At 45.1% G+C, this 25,045-nt stretch overlaps 1 protein-coding gene across 1 annotated transcript in view; it reads left to right on the forward strand.

The window, feature by feature from the left end:
• Positions 1–25,045, forward strand: part of LOC139539323 (SH3 and multiple ankyrin repeat domains protein 3-like) — a 120,629-nt gene that overhangs the window by 49,362 nt on the left and 46,222 nt on the right. The window contains exon 10 of the mRNA XM_071342149.1: positions 22,545–22,658. Within this exon, the coding sequence (XP_071198250.1) occupies positions 22,545–22,658 (114 nt within the window). The remainder of the gene's footprint in view (positions 1–22,544; positions 22,659–25,045) is intronic.

The following is a 25,045-nucleotide window of genomic DNA, read 5'->3' on the forward strand; positions in this document are numbered from 1 at the left end:
TTCCCTCCCTTACTGTGGGTTTGTGTTGAATACAGATGAGGTAGGGACTGCGCCACTCCCCAGCCCTCTCTGAGCTGAAGGAGCCCTGAGAGCACAAACCACACACACACACACACAAACAAACAGGGCCCCAGTCTCAGGGAAGCGTGACTATCCTTCCCTCCATTCACTTATTCACTCCCTCCTTCATCTACACTCGTCTGTGCCTCTGGGGTCCACTCCGCTCCTCCATTCCTTCTTCATTCCCCCTTCACTCTCCTCACCTCTAATCTATCTCTTTCTATTCCTCCTCTCCTCTCCTCTCTTCTCCTATACTTGTGGTAAGATGAGAGCTATTAGTGTCATATACCCTGCTTTATCTGGCAATTAATGAACAAATTATGTTCACTGCATTCTGGGATATATAGTTGAATATCCTTGAGACTTGTGTGTGTGTGTGTGTGTGTGTGTGTGTGTGTGTGTGTGTGTGTGTGTGTGTGTGTGTGTGTGTGTGTGTGTGTGTGTGTGTGTGTGTGTGTGTGCGTGTGTGCGTGCTCTCTCTCTATTAAAGCATATTGAAAATAGGTTTAGTAAAGCATGCAGGGCTCCAAATCTATTAACAACTGCACTTTGGTTATTGGAATGCTCCCTGTACATACACACAAAATCATATGCCTGCTGCACACCCACAGCAGCTCCACACATACCTGTAATATTTTCTGTTTGTAATAATAAATTACTGTATATACATCTAATTTGCTCTTAGTATTCTTACAGCACACACACCCTCATTTTACCAGGTAAGTTGACTGAGAACACATTCTCATTTACAGCAACAACCTGGGGAATAGTTACAGTGGAGAGGAAGGGGGAAGAATGAGACAATTGGAAGCTGAGGATGATTAGGTGACCATGATGGCCGGAACACTGGGGTTAACACCCCTACTCTTACGATAAGTGCCATGGGATCTTTAGTGACCATAGAGAGTCAGGACACCTGTATAATGGCACATATGAAAGACAGCAATGTCCCCAATCACTGCCCTGGGGCATTGGGATATTTCTTTAGACCAGAGGAAAGAGTGCCTCCTATTGGCCCTCCAACACCACTTCCAGCAGCATCTGGTCTCCAATCCAGGGACTGACCAGGACCAACCCTGCTTAGCTTCAGAAACAAGCCAGCAGTGGGATGCAGGGTGGTATGCTGCTGGCTCTCTCTCTGTGTGAATGCATATCGGCAGATGGCCATCTCCCAGTCTCTCAGCTGGTTCCTTTGTTGTGTGTTTCTGAAGGAGAGAGGAGAGTTTTTTTTAACAACCCCACTCACTCAGTCTGTCTCTGTCACCTTTCTCTCCTGTGTGTGTGTGTGTGTTTGTTTGTGTGCGACTGAGAGAGATGTTAAGAGAAGAAAAAAAGCTGGGGAACTTGTCTTTTGGGAGAGAGAGAGAGAGAGAGAGAGAGAGAGAGAGAGAGAGAGAGAGAGAGAGAGAGAGAGAGAGAGAGAGAGAGAGAGAGAGAGAGAGAGAGAGAGAGAGAGAGAGAGAGAGAGAGAGAGAGAGAGAGAGAGAGAGAGAGAGAGAGAGAGAGAGAGAGAGAGAGAGAGAGAGAGAGAGAGAGAGAGAGAGAGAGAGAGAGAGAGAGAGAGAGAGAGAGAGAGAGAGAGAGAGAGAGAGAGAGAGAGAGAGAGAGAGAGAGAGAGAGAGAGAATCAAGTTTAGTGTGTGGAGGGAGAGGAAATATTGATGTGTGTGTGAATGACTCAGCTTTGAGCAGTAGAGCGAGGCTAGGCTGAAATTAAAATGAGCTCAGTCGGTCGTCTCACACACACACAGTGGGGATACAGTGGAGCTTGAAGGCAGGGCAGAGTGTGTGTGGAGTATAAATAGCTCTGCATTGCCACTGATGCTATTTCTGGACCAGGCATCGTGACTCAACCGTAGGCAACCTCAGACGGGACACCGACACACACTTTGTACAGCACACACACTCATGCACGCTTGCACACACACTAAGTTACTCGGTGTCCAAATCTCGAAGGACTTAAAATTGTCCAAACATACATTAACAGTTGTGAAGAAGGTGCGACAGTGGCTCTTCCCCATCAAGATATTTGGCATGGGCCCTCAAATCCTCAAACAGTTCTACAGCTACACCATTGAGAGCATCTTGACTGGCTGCATCACCGCTTGGTCTTGATCACATGGCGCTACAGAGGATGGTGCGGACAGCCCAGTACATCACTGGGGCCGAGCTCCCCGTCATCCAGGACCTCTATATCAGGGGATGTGAAAGGAACGCCCAGAAAATTGTTTAAGACACCAGCCACCCAAGCCATAGACTGTTCTCTCTGCTTCCACTCGGCAAGCGATACAGGAGCAACAAGTCTGACACCAACAGGCTCCTGAACAGCTTCTATCCCCAAGTCAAAAGACTGCTAAAAAGTTAACTAAATGGCAACACGGACTATCTGAATTGACCTTTCAATGTTATTTTTTGCACTGACTATTCACACTCACTCGCTCTATGCACACTGACACTCCAACACACACACATTCATACTGACTCTACACACACGCACACACACTCACATACAATCATCATATACACTGCTGCTACTCTGTTTATCATATATGCTGATGCCTAGTCACCTTATCCCTATACATTTCTAACCATACCACTCCAGTATCCCTGCACATTGTAAATATTGTATTGGCACTGACCCTGTATATAGCTACTGACCCTGGAACTGACCCTGTATATAGCTACTGACCCTGGAACTGACCCTGTATATAGCTACTGACCCTGGAACTGACCCTGTATATAGTTACTGACCCTGGAACTGACCCTGTATATAGTTACTGACCCTGGAACTGACCCTGTATATAGCTACTGACCCTGGAACTGACCCTGTATATAGCTACTGACCCTGTATATAGCTACTGACCCTGGAACTGACCCTGTATATAGCTACTGACCCTGGAACTGACCCTGTATATAGCTACTGACCCTGGAACTGACCCTGTATATAGCTACTGACCCTGGAACTGACCCTGTATATAGCTACTGACCCTGGAACTGACCCTGTATATAGCTACTGACCCTGGAACTGACCCTGTATATAGCTACTGACCCTGTATATGCTGTACTGTAGCTTACTTGCTTTCTAGTGTTCTTATTTATTTTTCTTGTGTTTTTTTCTTCTACTTGACTTTTTTTAATAGTAAACTGATATTGATTGCTGCATTGTTGGGAAAGAGCTTGCAAGAAAGGCATTTCACTGCAGTTGTGCACTTGACAGTACAACTTGAAATTTGAAACACACACAATCACTCACTACTACACTTACATACTATACCGACAAAGAAATGCATACAGACATGTATCCACAAAGAAATGCATACAGACATGTATCCACAAAGAAATGCATACAGACATGTATCCACAAAGAAATGCATACAGACATGTATCCACAAAGAAATGCATACAGACATGTATCCACAAAGAAATGCATACAGACATGTATCCACAAAGAAATGCATATAGACATGTATCCACAAAGAAATGCATACAGACATGTATCCACAAAGAAATGCATACAGACATGTATCCACAAAGAAATGCATACAGACATGTATCCACAAAGAAATGCATACAGACATGTATCCACAAAGAAATGCATACAGACATGTATCCACAAAGAAATGCATACAGACATGTATCCACAAAGAAATGCATACAGACATGTATCCACACCACACTCAGATACATCACCTTTCAACGATAGTTTGTGTTTTGATGAGGATTATTCCTCTGCTTTTGTATACCTCCCTCTCATGCTCCTTTTCATTCTCTCCTCTCTCACCACCCCTTTATTTGTATTTGTCTTTCGTTCTCTCTCTCCCCCTCTTTGTCCATCCACTGCACATGATTACTGTATTAGTGTTTCATTAGGCCTGTCCATGTCTGCCACAGAAAATATTTTGTGGATTGTGGAACAATAGCCATCCAGCTCACAGAGTCTATTGTTGCAGTGGAATGACTGGAGAACACACTGACTCTCAGAGGTGGAGTGACTCTGTTGAGTTCCCTACAAGAAACTCTTCCCATAGAATATGAAGGGAACTATGATCAGTTAATGCAGGTATGACTGTTTCCTACGGCTTGGACTACAAACTGAAGATTAGTTGACTTACCCCCCTTTACTAAGTAAAATGTTTTGAGGCCCAGTTTAAAAAACTGAATAGCACATCTGTTATTGTTCCATGAGGTGACAGATACCCTGTTTTGTGACATCTGTCCTCTGTGTCGCCCACTGCTGTGTACCTGTAGAGGTGATTATAAGCCAGCATGAAGCCAGTGGTGCTGTAGTACTGTAGCTGTTGTTGTCCAGCGGTGCTGTAGTACTGTAGCTGTTGTTGTCCAGCGGTGCTGTAGTACTGTAGCTGTTGTTGTAGTACTGTAGCTGTTGTTGTCCAGTGGTGCTGTAGTACTGTAGCTGTTGTTGTCCAGCGGTGCTGTAGTACTGTAGCTGTTGTTGTCCAGTGGTGCTGTAGTACTGTAGCTGTTGTTGTCCAGCGGTGCTGTAGTACTGCAGCTGTTGTTGTCCAGCGGTGCTGTAGTACTGTAGCTGTTGTTGTCCAGCGGTGCTGTAGTACTGTAGCTGTTGTTGTCCAGTGGTGCTGTAGTACTGTAGCTGTTGTTGTCCAGTGGTGCTGTGGTACTGTAGCTGTTGTTGTCCAGTGGTGCTGTACTACTGTAGCTGTTGTTGTCCAGTGGTGCTGTAGAACTGCAGCTGTTGTTGTCCAGCGGTGCTGTAGTACTGTAGCTGTTGTTGTCCAGCGGTGCTGTAGTACTGTAGCTGTTGTTGTCCAGTGGTGCTGTAGTACTGTAGCTGTTGTTGTCCAGCGGTGCTGTAGTACTGTAGCTGTTGTTGTCCAGTGGTGCTGTAGTACTGTAGCTGTTGTTGTCCAGTGGTGCTGTAGTACTGTAGCTGTTGTTTTCCAGCGGTGCTGTAGTACTGTAGCTGTTGTTGTCCAGCGGTGCTGTAGTACTGTAGCTGTTGTTGTAGTACTGTAGCTGTTGTTGTAGTACTGTAGCTGTTGTTGTCCAGTGGTGCTGTAGTACTGTAGCTGTTGTTGTAGTACTGTAGCTGTTGTTGTCCAGTGGTGCTGTAGTACTGTAGCTGTTGTTGTCCAGTGGTGCTGTAGTACTGTAGCTGTTGTTGTCCAGCGGTGCTGTAGTACTGTAGCTGTTGTTGTCCAGCGGTGCTGTAGTATTGTAGCTGTTGTTGTCCAGTGGTGCTGTAGTACTGTAGCTGTTGTTGTCCAGTGGTGCTGTAGCACTGTAGCTGTTGTTGTCCAGTGGTGCTGTAGTACTGTAGCTGGTGTTGTCCAGTGGTGCTCTAGTACTGTAGCTGGTGTTGTCCAGCGGTGCTGTAGTACTGTAGCTGTTGTTGTCCAGTGGTGCTGTAGTACTGTAGCTGTTGTTGTCCAGCGGTGCTGTAGTACTGTAGCTGTTGTTGTCCAGCGGTGCTGTAGTATTGTAGCTGTTGTTGTCCAGTGGTGCTGTAGTACTGTAGCTGTTGTTGTCCAGTGGTGCTGTAGCACTGTAGCTGTTGTTGTCCAGTGGTGCTGTAGTACTGTAGCTGGTGTTGTCCAGTGGTGCTCTAGTACTGTAGCTGTTGTTGTCCAGCGGTGCTGTAGTACTGTAGCTGTTGTTGTCCAGCGGTGCTGTAGTACTGTAGCTGTTGTTGTCCAGTGGTGCTGTAGTACTGTAGCTGTTGTTGTCCAGCGGTGCTGTAGTACTGTAGCTGTTGTTGTCCAGTGGTGCTGTAGTACTGTAGCTGTTGTTGTCCAGCGGTGCTGTAGTACTGTAGCTGTTGTTGTCCAGCGGTGCTGTAGTATTGTAGCTGTTGTTGTCCAGTGGTGCTGTAGTACTGTAGCTGTTGTTGTCCAGTGGTGCTGTAGCACTGTAGCTGTTGTTGTCCAGTGGTGCTGTAGTACTGTAGCTGGTGTTGTCCAGTGGTGCTCTAGTACTGTAGCTGTTGTTGTCCAGCGGTGCTGTAGTACTGTAGCTGTTGTTGTCCAGCGGTGCTGTAGTACTGTAGCTGTTGTTGTCCAGTGGTGCTGTAGTACTGTAGCTGTTGTTGTCCAGCGGTGCTGTAGTACTGTAGCTGTTGTTGTCCAGTGGTGCTGTAGTACTGTAGCTGTTTTTGTCCAGTGGTGCTGTAGTACTGTAGCTGTTGTTGTCCAGCAGTGCTGTAGTACTGTAGCTGTTGTTGTCCAGCGGTGCTGTAGTACTGTAGCTGTTGTTGTCCAGCGGTGCTGTTGTACTGTAGCTGTTGTTGTCCAGCGGTGCTGTAGTACTGTAGCTGTTGTTGTCCAGCGTTGCTGTAGTACTGTAGCTGTTGTTGTCCAGTGGTGCTGTAGTACTGTAGCTGTTGTTGTCCAGCGGTGCTGTAGTACTGTAGCTGTTGTTGTCCAGTGGTGCTGTAGTACTGTAGCTGTTGTTGTCCAGCGGTGCTGTAGTACTGTAGCTGTTGTTGTCCAGTGGTGCTGTAGTACTGTAGCTGTTGTTGTCCAGTGGTGCTGTAGTACTGTAGCTGTTGTTGTCCAGCGGTGCTGTAGTACTGTAGCTGTTGTTGTAGTACTGTAGCTGTTGTTGTCCAGTGGTGCTGTAGTACTGTAGCTGTTGTTGTCCAGTGGTGCTGTAGAACTGTAGCTGTTGTTGTCCAGAGGTGCTGTAGTACTGTAGCTGTTGTTGTCCAGCGGTGCTGTAGTACTGTAGCTGTTGTTGTCCAGTGGTGCTGTAGTACTGTAGCTGTTGTTGTCCAGCGGTGCTGTTGTACTGTAGCTGAGAGCCAATAACAGCTAGTTTTCTGTTTTCTGCTCCCCACTCACTCAGTCTTTTTTTTTATTCATGGGGTAGATCAGCTTTAATATTGCAGATAGATTGTAGCTCCAATCAATGTAATTGTCTGCATCATTTTCAATCCCCCATATATATATTTTTGTAAATGTATATATAGTTATATACAGTACCAGTCAAAAGTTTGGACACCTACCCATTCAAGAGTTTTTCTTTATTTTTACTATTTTCTACATTGTAGAATAATAGTGAAGACATCAAAACAATGAAATAACACATATGGAATCATGTAGTAACCAAAAAAGTGAAAGCTTTGCACACTCTTGGCATTCTCTCGCTTGAAAATTGTATCCCCCATACATATAACATTCTATTGGTTGCAAGAATTTTGTATAATAATTTAAATTAAAAAATTCAAAGTTTTGAATCTGGCGTCGTTTTGCGTATCATGTGCCATGGAATTGGTACATGGAAAATCTCTTCCCAACTATTTTGCAATATATTATGTCACAGCTGTCTATTAGTATGTTTGAGTTTTAACCACAATATTTGTTGTATTCTTTTTTATTTTTTTTCTGGTGGATTAAACTGAAATTGCAACCACCTTTCTATAGCTTGTTTTTAAAATAATGATATTTTGGAGATTATTTTGTTTCCAAATAACCGAAAGTGAGAGGTTGTAATCTGTATAAATGGAAAAAGGCAATTCTTGAACATGGGATGAAACATTCTTACTAATTTGCTAGAGAACCCGTTTGGATTTAAGTATAACTTTGTATGACTGACGCCTCACTCCCAGTCTTAGCTAAATTCTTTCTTGAGAAGGAAGCAAAATTGTTTATTTTTGCTAAAAAGCTTTTTTTTGCCATTTTAATGGAAATCTATTACAGTATGGTACTTAATTGTTACTCAGAAATAAACAATTTCCAGAATCGAATAGGCTATAGGCTGCAAAAATAGCCTATATTTATAGGCTATAGCCTACTCAAACGTTTAACAGCCGACTAGGTTTAAACTCTATATATCCTGCGTATGGTTGAAATGAACAAAAGCCTGAATTAATATAGTAATTAACAGATAATTGTTTTCAGGCTTTGTATCCATCTACCGGGTTGTTGACCTCCTTGTCTACAACGATTCCTTCCAAACCTGAGATTTCGCTCGCACACCTCCTGTTTCCACGATGGTGTTATTCCACCATTATTTTGTCGGTGACGTTAGCCATTTTCACGTGAGCTAGGCTAGCCAGGAAAAGTTAACTTGGCAATGTAGTCATGTGTGGGGGGAGGGAACATAAACGGTGCATGTGGGCAAATTATGAATGTTTCAGCAAAACACAAAATAATGGACAGTTCACTGCTTTAGCCTAGGCTACTACCGATAACTGCCAAAATAATGGAAAATTAGGGATACAACGTGTACTGAAAGCAGATCCTGCCATACCGCTGTGGTTCCTGAGTTAATTAAGCAATTAATGACAATGCCCCATCCACAGGGCACAAGTCGTTGCTGAATGGTTTGATCAGCATGATAGCAATGTAAGCCATCTGCCACGGCCATCTTAGTCACCAGATCTCAACGTAATTGAACACTTATGGGAGATTCTGGAGTAGCACCTGAGACAGCAGTATCAACAAAACACCAAATGATGGAATTTCTTGTGGAAGAATGGTATCACATCCCTGCAATATGGTTCCAGATATTTATAGAATCTATGCGAATATATTTGTTCTGAATCACGAAATAATGTTTTCATTCCACCGCCAGCTGCATTTTTTGCGGGTCACTCGCTGGGGAACCGTGGGTATCCGACCCGATGCAGGACTATACTATGAGGGACGTTCCACGAAAAGAGTGCATTTTGCATCCCTTGGATATTTTAAGTAGAAATTGAGTCTTTGCTCAGCACCGCCAGATAATTTTGGACAACCAATTGCAGCTCTCCAATGGATAGCAACTGTCGTCAATTCCGACAACTCGGACAAGCTCGTATTTAAATCGCATGAAAGTAAGTGAGGGCATTGGCAAAAACAGAGTTTTTAAAAGGCTAAATAATTTAACACTGCACCAGGAGTACTTGCTACTGTGATTCCTGAAATGCAGAGCCTGTTGCAGAGTATTTTTCTTATCTGAAATTATAATTACTTTTGTTACATTGTTTGCTACCTCAGCTGGTCAGCTAGCCACTTAATGAAACGTATTTTCTCAAAATGTATGTTAGCCAGCAAACTTAACAATGTTATGAATACAACTCCCATCTGCTTATGACATCAGGATACAATTTGAGAGCACTAGTTAGCTGGCTTTGACTGCAAGGTGATCATGAATTCAAAGCCATTCCGTGGCTAGCTACACTACAAACATAATTTTACTAGGTTCCTGTGAAGCAATTGTAATGACAGTCCACAACAACATACCCCAGAGTTTCCTGATTAGCAAGAGGTTATACTGTGTTTAATTTAATTGTGTATTGGAAACACAGTTGGAGATCATTGTGAGGGGATTTCGCCAGTGGTTGAATGGGGAATTGGGCTTCCCGTGAAAATGTTATCTGAGGTTGCAACAGTAACCAAGGGGGGCGGGGCTTAGCGAAGGGTCAATTGTGCACCAATATTGCATTTTAAAAGCCTGTTATATTAAATAAAGGGCCACATGGAGAATTCAATAAATCATATTTTTATATGAATGAAGACTTGCTAAGGCCAAAACATATTTTTTTATGAAGTAGAACATATGCTCTTTATGACAGAATGTTCAAATTAGGTGAAATCAAAAGTTACACTTCTCTAAGGGCTCCAAATTGGTGGAACGACCCATGAGCTCTTGGCTTTAACCTCAGTTAGTCACCTACAACACACTGTGATGGTTTTCTGGTTATGCCTCTTCTCTCCTGTCCATCAACCCTCTTTACTATTCCCCTACTTTTATCTGTCCTCATAAACATGAGTCGGAAGCTAGAGTGGAAACCGGTCGCATTCCGCTTCGCTCCTCAGGTAGTATCACATTTTCACATTCTCATTTCATTTCATTACAGTACAACGGTTTGATTTGTTTAATCTTAGCTAGATACTTAGCCGTCTTTGTATCAAAGATAATTGCGTAGCTAGCCAGCTATTCTTCGTTCTTTTAACGTAACTTTTAACGTAACGTAGTCAACACTGCTACCTAGCCAGCTAGCCACCGAACAGCAACACTGTAGTAACTATTACATTCAACGGAACGACTCGATTAGTGTAGTGTTAGCTAGCTACATAGTTGTCTTTGCTGTCTTTGTTTCTAAGATAACTGCGTAGTTTAGACTAATTCGGTTAGCTAGCCAGCTATTTTTCGTCCTTTTAACGTAACGTAACGTAGTCAACACTGCTCGCTAGCCAGCTAGCCACCGAATAGCAACACTGTAGAAACTATTACATTCAACGGATCAACGGAACGATTGATTAGTGTAGTGTTAGCTAGCTACATAGTTGTCTTTGCTGTCCTTGTATCTAAGACAATTGTGTAGTTTATACTAATTAACGAGCCAGTTACCGAGGTTACATAGCTAGCTACCGAGGTTACCTAGCCAGCGACACTCTCAAACAAAGTCAACAACGCAGCCACTGCTAGCTAGCCCACTTCCACAGTACTGTATCATTTTAATAATTTTGGTCAATAAGATTTCTGCAACGCAAGCTTAACTTTCTGAACATTCGAGACGTGTAGTTCACTTGTCATTCCAATCTCCTTTGCATTAGCGTAGCCTCTTCTGTAGCCTGTCAACTATGTGTCTGTCTATCCCTGTTCTCTCCTCTCTGCACAGACCATACAAACGCTTCACACCGCGTGGCCGCGGCCACCCTAACCTGGTGGTCCCAGCGCGCACCACCCACGTGGAGTCCCAGGTCTCCGGCAGCCTCTGGAACTGCCGATCTGCGGCCAACAAGGCAGAGTTCATCTCAGCCTATGCTTCCCTCCAGTCCCTCGACTTCTTGGCACTGACGGAAACATGGATCACCACAGATAACACTGCTACTCCTACTGCTCTCTCCTCGTCTGCCCACGTGTTCTCGCACACCCCGAGAGCTTCTGGTCAGCGGGGTGGCGGCACCGGGATCCTCATCTCTCCCAAGTGGTCTTTCTCCCTTTCTCCCCTTACCCATCTGTCTATCGCCTCCTTTGAATTCCATGCTGTCACAGTTACCAGCCCTTTCAAGCTTAACATCCTTATCATTTATCGCCCTCCAGGTTCCCTTGGAGAGTTCATCAATGAGCTTGATGCCCTGATAAGCTCCTTTCCTGAGGACGGCTCACCTCTCACAGTTCTGGGTGACTTTAACCTCCCCACGTCTACCTTTGACTCATTCCTCTCTGCCTCCTTCTTTCCACTCCTCTCCTCTTTTGACCTCACCCTCTCACCTTCCCCCCCTACTCACAAGGCAGGCAATACGCTTGACCTCATCTTTACTAGATGCTGTTCTTCCACTAACCTCATTGCAACTCCCCTCCAAGTCTCCGACCACTACCTTGTATCCTTTTCCCTCTCGCTCTCATCCATCACTTCCCACACTGCCCCTACTCGGATGGTATCGCGCCGTCCCAACCTTCGCTCTCTCTCCCCCGCTACTCTCTCCTCTTCCATCCTATCATCTCTTCCCTCTGCTCAAACCTTCTCCAACCTATCTCCTGATTCTGCCTCCTCAACCCTCCTCTCCTCCCTTTCTGCATCCTTTGACTCTCTATGTCCCCTATCCTCCAGGCCGGCTTCTCCTTTCCCCCTTCTGATGACCAGGTGGCGAATCGCATCTCTGCATGTCTGGCAGACATATCAGTGTGGATGACGGACCACCACCTCAAGCTGAACCTCGGCAAGACGGAGCTGCTCTTCCTCCCGGGGAAGGACTGCCCGTTCCATGATCTCGCCATCACGGTTGACAACTCCATTGTGTCCTCCTCCCAGAGCGCTAAGAACCTTGGCGTGATCCTGGACAACACCCTGTCGTTCTCAACTAACATCAAGGCGGTGGCCCGTTCCTGTAGGTTCATGCTCTACAACATCCGCAGAGTACGACCCTGCCTCACACAGGAAGCGGCGCAGGTCCTAATCCAGGCACTTGTCATCTCCCGTCTGGATTACTGCAACTCGCTGTTGGCTGGGCTCCCTGCCTGTGCCATTAAACCCCTACAACTCATCCAGAACGCCGCAGCCCGTCTGGTGTTCAACCTTCCCAAGTTCTCTCACGTCACCCCGCTCCTCCGCTCTCTCCACTGGCTTCCAGTTGAAGCTCGCATCCGCTACAAGACCATGGTGCTTGCCTACGGAGCTGTGAGGGGAACGGCACCTCAGTACCTTCAGGCTCTGATCAGGCCCTACACCCAAACAAGGGCACTGCGTTCATCCACCTCTGGCCTGCTCGCCTCCCTACCACTGAGGAAGTACAGTTCCCGCTCAGCCCAGTCAAAACTGTTCGCTGCTCTGGCACCCCAATGGTGGAACAAACTCCCTCACGACGCCAGGACAGCGGAGTCAATCACCACCTTCCGGAGACACCTGAAACCCCACCTCTTCAAGGAATACCTAGGATAGGATAAAGTAATCCTTCTGACCCCCCCCCCCCCTTAAAAGATTTAGATGCACTATTGTAAAGTGGTTGTTCCACTGGATGTCATAAGGTGAATGCACCAATTTGTAAGTCGCTCTGGATAAGAGCGTCTGCTAAATGACTTAAATGTAAATGTAAATTTCTCCCCATTTCCAACCTTTTCTTCCTCTTCCTCCACTTTTGCACTCTTTATATTCACCTGATGTCTTCTCCCTTTTATATATGCTCTCTCAACTCTCCTCCCTCTACGTTTCTCCCTCTTTCCCTCTCTATGGCCTTGCTCCCAGCTCAGTCTGGATAGTAAAAGACACACTGGTGCCACTTGGCCACTAAACACACACACACACAGAGCCCTGTTTCAGGGCCACTGAGTGCCAGAGTCTGTTTCAAGGGGCCAATAGTCATGCCAACCGGGCCTTGGCTCACGACATAACAGTTTGCTGATGACACAACAGTGGTAGGCCTGATTACCAACAAGAACGAGACAGCCTACAGGGAGAAGGTGAAAGCCCTGGCGGAGGGGTGCAAGGATAATAACCTCTCTGTCAACATCAACAAAACGAAGGAGCTGATCATGGACTTCAGAAAACAGCAGAGAGAGCACGCCCCCATCCACATCGACGGGGCTGCAGTGGAGAGGGTGAAAGCTTCAAGCTCCTCGGCTTGCACATCACTGATGACCTGAAATGGTCCATTCACACAGACAGTGTAGTGAAAAAGTTGCTTGGCCCATAAGACTCTCACAAACTTCTACATATGCACCATTGACGGTATCTTGTCAGGCTGTATCACTGCCTGGTACTGCAATTGCACCGTCCGCAACCGCAGGGCTCTCCAGACGGTGGTGCGCTCAGCCCAAAGCATCCCCTGGGACACACTTCCTGCCTTCCATTACTTTACAGCAACCAGTATCACAGGAAGGCCAAGAAGATCATCAAGAACCTCAGCCACCCGAGCCATGGAGTGTTCACCCCGCTACCATCTAGAAGGCGGAGAAAGTTCAGGTGCATCAAAGCTTGAACCGAGAGACAGCTTCTATCTCCAGGCCATCAGACTGTTAAATAGTCCCTATTACCCGGCCTCCAACCAGTAACTTGCCCTGAACCTTAATCACTATTACTAGCCGGCTACCACCTGGTGCTCTACCCTACACATTAGAGACTGCTGCCCTATGTACATAGAGACATAGCATACTGTTTTACCCACTTCACATGTACACTGAACAAAAACGCAACACGTAAAGTGTTGGCCCCATGTTTCATGAGCTGAAATAAAAGATCCCAAAAATGTTCCATATGCACTAAAAGCTTATCTCTCAAATGTTTTGCACAAATTTGTTTATATCTCTGGTTAGTGAGCATTTCTCCTTTGCCAAGATAATTCATCCACCTGACAGATGTAGCATATTAAAAAGCTGATTAAACAGCATGATCATTACACCTTGTGCTGGGGACAGTAAAAGGTCACTCTAAAATGTGCAGTTTTGTCACACAACACAATGCCACCGATGTCTCAAGTTTTGAGGGAGCGTGCAATTGGCATGATGATTGCAGGAATGGCCACAAGAGCTGTTGCCAGAGAATTGGATGTTCATTTCTCTACCATAAGCCGCCTCCAACGTCGTTTTTGAGAATTTGGCAGTACGTCCAACCAGCTTCACAATCGCAGACCACGTGTATGGCGTTGTGTGGGCGACGGTTTGCTAATGTCAACGTTGTGAACAGAGTGCCCCATGGTGTCTGTGGGGTTATGGTATGGGCATAAGCTCCGGACAACGAACACAATTACATTTTATTGATAGCAATTTTAATGCACAGAGAAAGTGACGAGATCCTGAGGACCATTGTCGTGCCATTCATCCGCTGCCATCACCTCATGTTTCGGCATTATAATGCACGGCCCCATGTCACAATGATCTGTACACCATTTCTGGAAGCTGAAAATGTCCCAGTTATACCATGGCCTGCATACTCACCAGGTATGTCACCCATTGAGCATGTTTGGGATGCTCTGGATCGACGTGTATGACAGCCTGTTCCAGTTCCCACCAATATTCAGCAACTTCGCACAGCCATTGAAAAGGAGTGGGACAACATTCCATAGGCCACAATCAACAGCCTAGTCAGCTCTATGTGAAGGAGATGTGTCTCGCTGCATGAGGCAAATGGTGGTCACACCAGATACTCACTGGTTCTGATTCACAATCAACTTTTTTTATGTACAGTATCTGTGACCAACATATTCATATCTTTATTCCCAGTCATGTGAAATCCATAGGTTAGGGTCTAATGTATTTATATAGACTGATTTCCTTAAATCAATCAAATGTATTTATAAAGCCCTTTTTACATCAGCAGATGTCACAAAGTGCTATACAGAAACCCAGCCTAAAACCCCAAACAGCATGCAATGCAGATGTAGAAACATGGTGGCTAGGAAAAACTCACTAGAAAGGCAGGGACCTAGGAAGAAACCTAGAGAGGAACCAGGCTCTGAGGGGTGGCCAGTCCTCTTCTGGCTGTGCCGGGTGGAGATTATAACAGAACATGGCCAAGATGTTCAAACGTTCATAGATGACCAGCAGGTCTATCACATTCAAGAATAAGACCCAGGTGCAGATAGTGTCGAAATAACAAAAGTTTATTATTCGAACAGGGGCAGGCAAAATGGCAGGTCAAGGGCAGGCAGAGGTCAGTAATCCAGATAGGTGGGGCAAAGGTACAGGACGGCAGGCAGGCTCAGGGTCAGGTCAGGCAGAATGGTCAACACCGGGAAAAGAAGGAAACAGGAACTATAGCAAAGACAGGAGCAAGGAAAACAATGCTGGTAGGCTTGACGAACAAAACGAACTAGCAACAGACAAACAGAGAACACAGGTATAAATACACAGGGGATAATGGGGAAGATGGGTGACACCTGGAGGGGGGTGGAGACAATCACAAAGACAGGTGAAACAGATCAGGGATTGACAGGGTCAAATAATAATAATCACAGTGGTTGTAGATGGTGCAACAGGTCAGCACCTCAGGAGTAAATGTCAGTAGTCTTTTCATAGCCAATCATTCAGAGTTAGACAGCAGGTGCAGTAGAAAGAGAGAGAGTCGAAAACAGCATGTCTGGGACAAGATACAGTAGCACGTCCTGTGAACAGGTCAGGGTTCCATAGCCGCAGGCAGAACAGTTGAAACTGGAGCAGCAGCATGACCAGGTGGACTGGGGACAGCAAGTAGTCATCAGGCCAGGTAGTCCTGAGGCATGGTCCTAGGGCTCAGGTCCTCCGAGAGAAGAGAGAAAGAGAGACAGAGACAGAGAGAGAGAGAGAATTAGAGGGAGCATACTTAAATTCACACAGTACACTGGATAAGACAGGAGAAATACTCCAGATATAACAGACTGAACCTATCCCCCCGACACATAAATACTGGAGGCTGAAACAGGAGGGGTCGGGAGAACTGTATCTCAGTAAAATCTTTGAAATTCTTGCATGTTGCGTTGTATTTTTGTTTAGCATATACTTTATTCTACTCATTGTTCATCCTGTATAACTATTGCTGTCGACATTTTCTATTCATATATTATACAACGGGTGGGTCTAATCCTGAATGCTGATTGGTAAAAACCGCATTCCAGCCGGTGTCTATTCCACAAGTTATCACTGGCTAAATCTATGCTGTTAAAATGCCTATTTGCTCTGTTCCATCTGCCTGCGCAATCCACTGTCTCATCAGCCCAGCCAGGCAATTTATAGAGTTGATCTCCACCCACTATAAAAAGTATCTAGACATTATCTCACCTTTCTTTTAGACTAACATTTAGTTTTCAACAGTGGATATTTGTATAAACCTTGCTGTTTGTCTCTCCGACATTTGCAACATTGTTTCAATATTCAAATTCGATCTCCAGCTGTCTCATAGTAATGAACGTGTCGGGAGTCGGGATGAAACATATACAACTTTTCTCAGTCAGTCGAAAACATGAATCAGCATAATTTTACATTTACATTTACATTTAAGTCATTTAGCAGACGCTCTTATCCAGAGCGACTTACAAATTGGTGCATTCACCTTATGATATCCAGTGGAACAACCACTTTACAATAGTGCATCTAACTCTTTTAAGGGGGGGGGGGGTTAGAAGGATTACTTTATCCTATCCTAGGTATTCCTTAAAGAGGTGGGGTTTCAGGTGTCTCCGGAAGGTGGTGATTGACTCCGCTGACCTGGCGTCGTGAGGGAGTTTGTTCCACCATTGGGGTGCCAGAGCAGCGAACAGTTTTGACTGGGCTGAGCGGGAACTGTACTTCCTCAGAGGTAGGGAGGCGAGCAGGCCAGAGGTGGATGAACGCAGTGCCCTTGTTTGGGTGTATTTTAATGGATTTATACAAAGAACTATCAATAGAAAAAAGGTCAAACAAAAAGAAGTGCAGATAGTTTGCAGTCTTTCCAGCTTCAGTTTGAAATGATTGTGCTAGCTATGTTGTTGGCTAGCTCCTCTGAACAACAGTGTCCTGACAAGAAAAAATAATTTTCCATGCCAGGTGAAATTGGGCATCATTAGCTCATTGTTAGCTCCACAGATGACGCAATCTCAATCGGACTCCACACTGCCCTTTCCCACCTGGACAAAAGTAACACCTATGTGAGAATGCTGTTCATTAACTACAGCTCAGCGTTCAACACCTTAGTGCCCACAAATCTTATCACTAAGTTAAGGACCCTGGGACTAAACACCTCCCTCTGCAACTGGATCCTGGACTTCCTGACGGGCCGCCCCCAGGTGGTAAGGGTAGGCAACAACATATCTACCATGCTTATCCTCAACACGGGGGCCCCTCACAGGTGCGTGCTTAGTCCCCTCCTGTACTACCTGTTCACCCACGACTGCGTGGCCAAGTATGACTCCAACGCCATCATTAAGTTTTCTGACGACATAACGGTGGTAGGCCTCATCACCGACAATTGTGAGACAGCCTATAGGGAGGAGGTCAGAGACCTGGCAGTGTGGGTTCAGGACAACAACCTCTCCCTCAACGTGATCAAGACAAAGGAGATGATCGTGGACTACAGGAAAAGGAGGGCATTCACATTTACGGGGCTGTAGTGGAGCAGGTCGAGAGTTTCAAATTCCTTGGTGTCCACATCACCAATAAGCTATCATGGTCTAAACACACCAAGAAAGTCGTGAGGGCATGACAACGGCTTTTCCCCCTCAGGAGACTGAAAAGATTTGGCATGGGTCCCCAGATCCTCAAAAGGTTCTACAGCTGCACCATCGAGAGTATCCTGACTGGTTGCATCACGGCCTGGTATGGCAACTGCTCGGCATCCAACCTTAAGGTGCTACAGAGGGTAGCGCGTACGGCCCAGTACATCACCAGGGTCAAGGTTCCTGCCATCCAGGACCTATATAGTAGGCGGTGTCAGAAAAATTGTCAAAGACTCCAGTTACCCAAGTCACAGCCTGTTCTCTCTGCTACCACACGGCTAGTTGTACCGGAGCACCAACTCTAGGTCCAAAAGGCTCCTTAACAGCTTCTATCCCCAAGCCATAAGACTGCTGAACAATTAATCAAATTTCCACGGGTATTATTTACATTGACACCCCCCCACCCCTTTGTTTTTACACTGCTGCTACTCGCTGTTTATTATCTATGCATAGTCACTTTATCCCTACCTACATGTACAAATAACCTTGACTAACCTGTAAATTGACTCAGTAATGTTCTTATCCTGTCTTGTCCCTTGCGGCTAACTTACAACCACGTAAAAGAGTGCAGCCAGAAAGTACTGGTACCCCCTGGATAAAGTCTCATTATTGTTATTTTACTGTGTTCTTTTTTATATTCTTTATTTGTTTTACTTTAGTTTATTTAGTAAGTATTTTCTTAACTCTATTTTCTTAAAACTGCATTGTTGGTTAAGGGCTTGTATGTAAGCATTTCACTGTAAGGTCTACACCTGTTGTATTTGGTGCATGTGATGATTACAATTTGATTTAATTTGTTATGGATGTATCCAAATAAATATCACTAGAAAACAGCTTAAACAAATGCAAATGCAGCTAATTCCTTGCTTTCTGGCTGCACTGTTTGACGTAACTATAAGTTATCCGTAGTTGGCTAGTTAGCAAGCATGGGATAAGAACGTTGCCAGCCAATATGGCAATGGAATATTTAGAACGAACGACTGGGTCGCGTACATAGATACAAAACGAAGACTGAGCGTCTCTGTCAACCGAACCAATAGATCAAACGACCAGCCGGCTTGGGTAGCAACCTCAGATTTGTGTCGGGACTATATCTTGTGGAAGGATGAAATAGTATGAATAAATTCATCAAAATAACGTTAATGAAAATATGTCAACTATTATTTTAATATGTTGGTAACCCGTTGTATAAAACTGATAATGCCCTCGAAGCCGGTGTTTGGAGGATATATTGACTTCGTCTCGGGCCTAACAACACCTGTGCCAATATATCCTTCAAACACCGGCTTCTCGGGCATTATCACTTAACTGTCCATACTTTCTATACACACCATTATTTATATATAGTCTAACATTGCTCGTTCTGATATTTATTAATTTTAATTTGGGGGATTTGTTTGTATTGTTTTGTACTGCTGTGTATTACTGCACTGTTGGAGCTAGACACACAAGCATTTAGCTAGGTATTACTGCACTGTTGGAGCTAGACACACAAGCATTTAGCTAGGTATTACTGCACTGTTGGAGCTAGACACACAAGAATTTAGCTAGGTATTACTGCACTGTTGGAGCTAGACACACAAGCATTTAGCTAGGTATTACTGCACTGTTGGAGCTAGACACAAGCATTTAGCTAGGTATTACAGCACTGTTGGAGCTAGACACAAGCATTTAGCTAGGTATTACTGCACTGTTGGAGCTAGACACACAAGCATTTAGCTAGGTATTACTGCACTGTTGGAGCTAGACACACAAGCATTTAGCTAGGTATTACTGCACTGTTGGAGCTAGACACACAAGCATTTAGCTAGGTATTACTGCACTGTTGGAGCTAGACACAAGCATTTAGCTAGGTATTACAGCACTGTTGGAGCTAGACACACAAGCATTTAGCTAGGTATTACAGCACTGTTGGAGCTAGACACAAGCATTTAGCTAGGTATTACTGCACTGTTGGAGCTAGACACAAGCATTTAGCTAGGTATTACAGCACTGTTGGAGCTAGACACACAAGCATTTAGTTAGGTATTACAGCACTGTTGGAGCTAGACACACAAGCATTTAGCTCCGCCTGCGATAACATCTGCAAGAATGTGTATGCAACCAATGACATTTGAGTGGCACTGTAAGGGTGACGCTCCTAAAACCTTGTTTGTGTGTGGGGACCAGGGTTATTTGAGCTTTTTATGAAGTGTTTTTCATCAGCCTTCACTCTCAAATACCCTGTTCTCTGTGGCACTTTCCCGCTCGCCCTTTCTTTTTTTTCTCTCTCGCTCTCTCCGCTTCAGTGATCGGTGACGGTCATCTTTGGTCACAGTCTAGTTATGGTAGTGGCACTGTCAGGGGTCTTATTTCATGGTGTTCACACACACACACACACACACACACACACACACACACACACACACACACACACACACACACACACACACACACACAGGAACACACTCCTCGCAGAGTAAAGACGAGGGAATGGTTTTACATGCTCACCAGTTTGAGTGGTGAGCCTGCCGCATGAAGCACTCATGTATAGTGACTGAGTGATGGAGAGCAGAACCAATCAGAAATACTTTTGGCATTTGTGTCCTGCGACTCCAATCTCTAGTTCAGCATGTCATTCTGAGCAGAAGTTAGGGGTTGAAAAATAATGCATTCATGTGTTGGAATAGAAAACATGACTCCAAAGGATACTCATGGTTCATCCACACTGCTTGTAAAGGTTCACCTTTTTATCATTTCAATCCCCAATGTTTGAATTTGCCTTCTGACATTCATCAAGATACACGTTCAATAATAGTGGACTAATAGTGGTCATGAATTAAAATACAATGTTCATGTGATTTGGGATGTTAGTTTGAAGTGACTCAGAAGTAACGTTGAATTTGAACTGAAGTATGAATGTTGATGTGTGATATGAGTTTATGTCAGAGAGAGGATTAAAGTTATGCTCCAGAATTTTATATAATTTCTGCCAGTAGTTTTGAAAGTGATGCTTGAGCCAAAACGGGTTCCCGTTTTTTGTGTACTATGTCATGATGATACGTTCCGAATTTAATTTGCATACTATTTTACGAATTTGTACCCCTTTTTCGTGATATCAATTGGTAGTTACAGTCTTGTCCCATTGCTGCAACTCCCGTACGGATACGGGAGAGGCGAAGGTCGAGAGCCATACTGCCTCCGAAACACGACCCTGCCAAGCTGCACTGCTTCTTGACACACTGCTTACTTAACCCGGAAGCCAGATGCACCAATGTGTTGAACTGGCGACCGTGTCAGCGTGCATGCGCCCGGGCCCGCCACAGGAGTTGCTAAAACGCGATGGGACAAGGACATCCCGGCCGGCAAACCCTCCCCTAACCCGGACGACGCTGGGCAAATTGTGCACCGCCTCAAGGGTCTCCAGGTCGCGGCCGGCTGCGACACAGCCTGGGTTTGAACCCGGGTCTGTAGTGACACCTCAAGCACTGCGATGCTGTGCCTTAGACCGCTGTGCCACTCGGGAGGCCCCAGACTGCATCTTTAAGTGGTGATGCAATGCTCTGGGGTTATTGAGGAGCTTATCATCATGGTTCCTGTGGCTGTCTGCTAATTGGCAGGTTGATTTCCTGGTCCTTGATTACAGCTTGCTCGGGTGTTTTCAGCTGAAGAAGGGAATTGGAGATGATGGGGTGAGTGTGTCAGTTCCCTGAAGGTCTACCATATTTCACTGTTGAGACATTTCTGAATAGAGCGAAGGCAAGTAATCGCTTCGTGCTATGTAATGGTTGTATGCCAAGCCAAAGGACAGGGAACGGCATAGAGGGAGTATACCCAGGAGACTCAGTGAAGCAGGTTTAAGCTGTGATCAGAGAGAGGGAACACAGCAGGTTTCCTCCAGGAGAGGGGGTCGATGCAGCTCTATCCGATCAGAGTGAGCCCTGCTTTTACCTGGAACTCTGGGACTCTGGTTCTATGCTGGATTCTCCATGCTGAGGTAGCAGATGTGTACTGGCAGGCTAGTGACGTGCTAGTGCAGTTTCCAATGTATTGTCACCTGTCCTGAGATATAAGAAGTCAAGTGTCACTCACAAAGTGAGATTGGTGTATTCATCCTGGGTAGCACATTCCGTCATTCCAACATGTTAACATTCCAATAGGTTAACATCCCATCATTCTAACATTCTTCAAACCAGCCACATGCTGCAACCTGACTTTGCCGTAACCTAGCAACCATGGAAGGATGAGGGTTCAGTAGAACACAGCCAGAGTTCCAGCTGGTGTTCGTTTATGTGTGTGTCAATATATGTGTATGTCCAGCTCCTTAGTCTTCTTGTTAACCTGTGCGTAATGAATGTGTATGTTAACATGTGTGTTGAGGTAATGGATAAGCTTAGTGGAAATGAGCGCTTGACTCAGTCCTGCAGCGAAGATTAATATCAACCATACATTCGTCTCTAATTACCACGGCAGGGCACACTCATCACTCAATGCCGCAATTACACACGTACACACACCACACACACGAAAACACACACTGAGACACACACACACACACACCAAATGCCTGCCTTGACTAAGAACACACACAACCCATTGCCATGCAATTGAATGGCTATTTACTGAGTGATTGCCAGTGTTGGGTTTGCATCTGTTATTTTCAGGAAATAAAATGGAAAAAGAGGTCTTCTGACCTCAATGGGACTTCCTGGTCAAAATAAAAATTTTAATTAAATTGTGTCCACTTTATCCACAGGATACAAGAACTGACTGTGATTATGGACTTACAACTTGCTCCACTCACCGTTCTGTGACATCTACTTCCTTTTAGCCACAGTGGAGACTCATCTGTATCTGTTAGCCTGCAATGAACTGTACATATGCTGTAGTTAACTTTCTTTGTGTCTCTGTGTCTCTGTCTCTCCCCCTGTGTCAGTGTTGAGTATAGGAGAAGGAGGCTTCTGGGAGGGCACGGTCAAGGGGAGAACAGGCTGGTTCCCTGCCGACTGTGTGGAGGAGGTTCAGATGAGACAGTACGACCCTCGGCTAGGTAATGACTGGAGAACATACACACAGACAGCTCTGTAAAACACACACTCTCTCACTCTTCACAGTGTATATTTACTTTTGCTCGCTAGCCCTGTCCACGGTGCTGAACAGGCTGGTGAAACTATGGGTGCTGTCCAAGGTGCTGATTCATCCATGTATGTACAATATTATGTGTGCTGACCTCTAATGAGTATACTGACTGCGGACACACACACACCACCACACGCATGCACACACACCAAAAACACACCTGAAGAAGCTCATAATCACATTGTTGAGGAGGTGTCAAACCTTTCCCACCATGATGAATGCACCATATGTCTCACTTAGCCAGGTAGCCTATCGGTTAGAGCAGTGGGACAAATACCTGAGCTGACAAGCTGAAAACATCTGTTGAACTGCCTTTGGGCAAGGCACTTAACCCTGTTTTGCTCCTGGGGCGCCATACTACTATGGCTGACCCTGTAAAACAACACATTTTACTGCACCTATCGGTGTATGTGACAATAAACAAGGACAACAGAGTCCATGAAAAGAGAAAACATACTGTACATGTTGCATTCATTAATGTACTATCTATCTCTGCATGTTTAGATTGGTTTATGGTTAAACAGGTGGTGTGTTTATTGAACCATAAAGGTTCATGAACCTTCTCCATCACAGAGTGTGTGTTAAACAGGCTTTCTGAATCACACCGCAAGTCCCATTAGGAACCCACTGATGCAGCTCCTACCTACTGTATAGAGCAGTGGGATGGGGAGAGATGTTCTGGAAAGGGGTCTGAGGGTGTGGCTAGGGAGGGTTTTGTGGAAATGGGTGTTGAGGAATGTCTCGTCTTTCCCCTCAATACCACTTGAGGAATCGTGTCCCCTGATGGGAGGGGTGAGGAGATTTGGAGAGGAAGGAGGGGAGGGAGTGAAATAGTAGGGAGGATTCACTAAAAGACAGAGGAGAAGAGATGAAGAAAAGGCAGCTCTCTGTCTCTGGTTTTTCTCCTCTCCCTCCTGTGTTTCCGTATTCCATCTCCTCTCTTGCTGCCCCCCTCCCTTCTCTTACTCTTTCTCTATTCTATTTGTCTCTTCCCCCTCCTCTCTGTTTCCCTCCTCCCTCCATCCAGTTCTCCTTCTCCTTCCTTCTCCTTCACGTCTTTCCACTGGGTATTGAAGTACATAAGCGTTATATGTTTTTCTTATATTGTTGAATATTAACTCAACAAATGATTTTGGTGCAATAAATAAGTCCAGCTGAATAAATAATGCTGTGCAATTGTTGAAAGTCAACATTTGGTGATATACAGTGGTTTTTGAAGGAGTTATATGTATCCCAGATGTTTCAATAGTGATGAAATAATAGGTAACATACTAGAGGACACACAAACTCAGACACATAGATACAAGCACACACACACTCAGACAAACACCTCCACACACGCATACCCTTGTTTACCTGAAGGTAAGCATTGAGGCTTCACTGACAGTCACGGCAGTATATCTCAGCTCAGTGAAGCAGGAAAGACAGCTCTGTCTACAGTGAACTAACCCAAACAACACTGCTCACTGTGTGTGTGTGTGTGTGTGTGTGTGTGTGTGTGTGTGTGTGTGTGTGTGTGTGTGTGTGTGTGTGTGTGTGTGTGTGTGTGTGTGTGTGTGTGTGTGTGTGTGTGTGTGTGTGTGTGTGTGTGTGTGAGAGAGTGTGTAGTTGTATTGAAGTTGTTTATTGACTCTCCTACAAATCAGAGTGTGTTTGAGAAAACTGACTGTGTTGCAGGCTCCCCTATCTACAAGCTCTCAGATTCTCACTGCAGAATTAGACGTTTTTCCACGTTTCTCCAAACGTCAAATTTCGAAGTTGCTCCAAACGTCAAATTTCGAAGTTGCAAAAGCGTGTCTATCACTGGGATTGAACACGTGATCCTCTAAAACGGAGCTCGTGGATTATGCGCATCCGCCACACCCGTCCACAACCCCCTAGCAAAACCCAAGCCAACTTGATGGTAATAGCGCTCAGCGTTGCCCCTAGTGGCGACATCCTTTAGTTAGGCACACAGCTCCTGCATGAGCTCCAGACGTTTTAGGCATGTTAGGCTCACAGAAACAAATCTACGGTTCAGTTAATGCATTCATTCCGACTGGGTTTAAAAAGAGCTAAGGATTGGGATATAGAAAAAACTCTAGGCTTAACTTCAGGCATTAATTCCAATTGGTTAACAATTTAGTCATTAATTACAATTGGTTAAATTGAGGATTAAGGTTTGGGACAGGGTTAAAAGAGAAAAACAACCCCATGAGCAAGTTTAGCTATTAATTAAGACTGGCCTTGATAACTCATTGTTGATGGATGGCGCAGTAGTCTAAGCAGCAAGCTACTGCTCCATGAACTGCGGGTTCA

Source organism: Salvelinus alpinus, chromosome 15 (assembly GCF_045679555.1).
Source record: "Salvelinus alpinus chromosome 15, SLU_Salpinus.1, whole genome shotgun sequence".
NCBI lineage: Eukaryota > Metazoa > Chordata > Actinopteri > Salmoniformes > Salmonidae > Salvelinus > Salvelinus alpinus.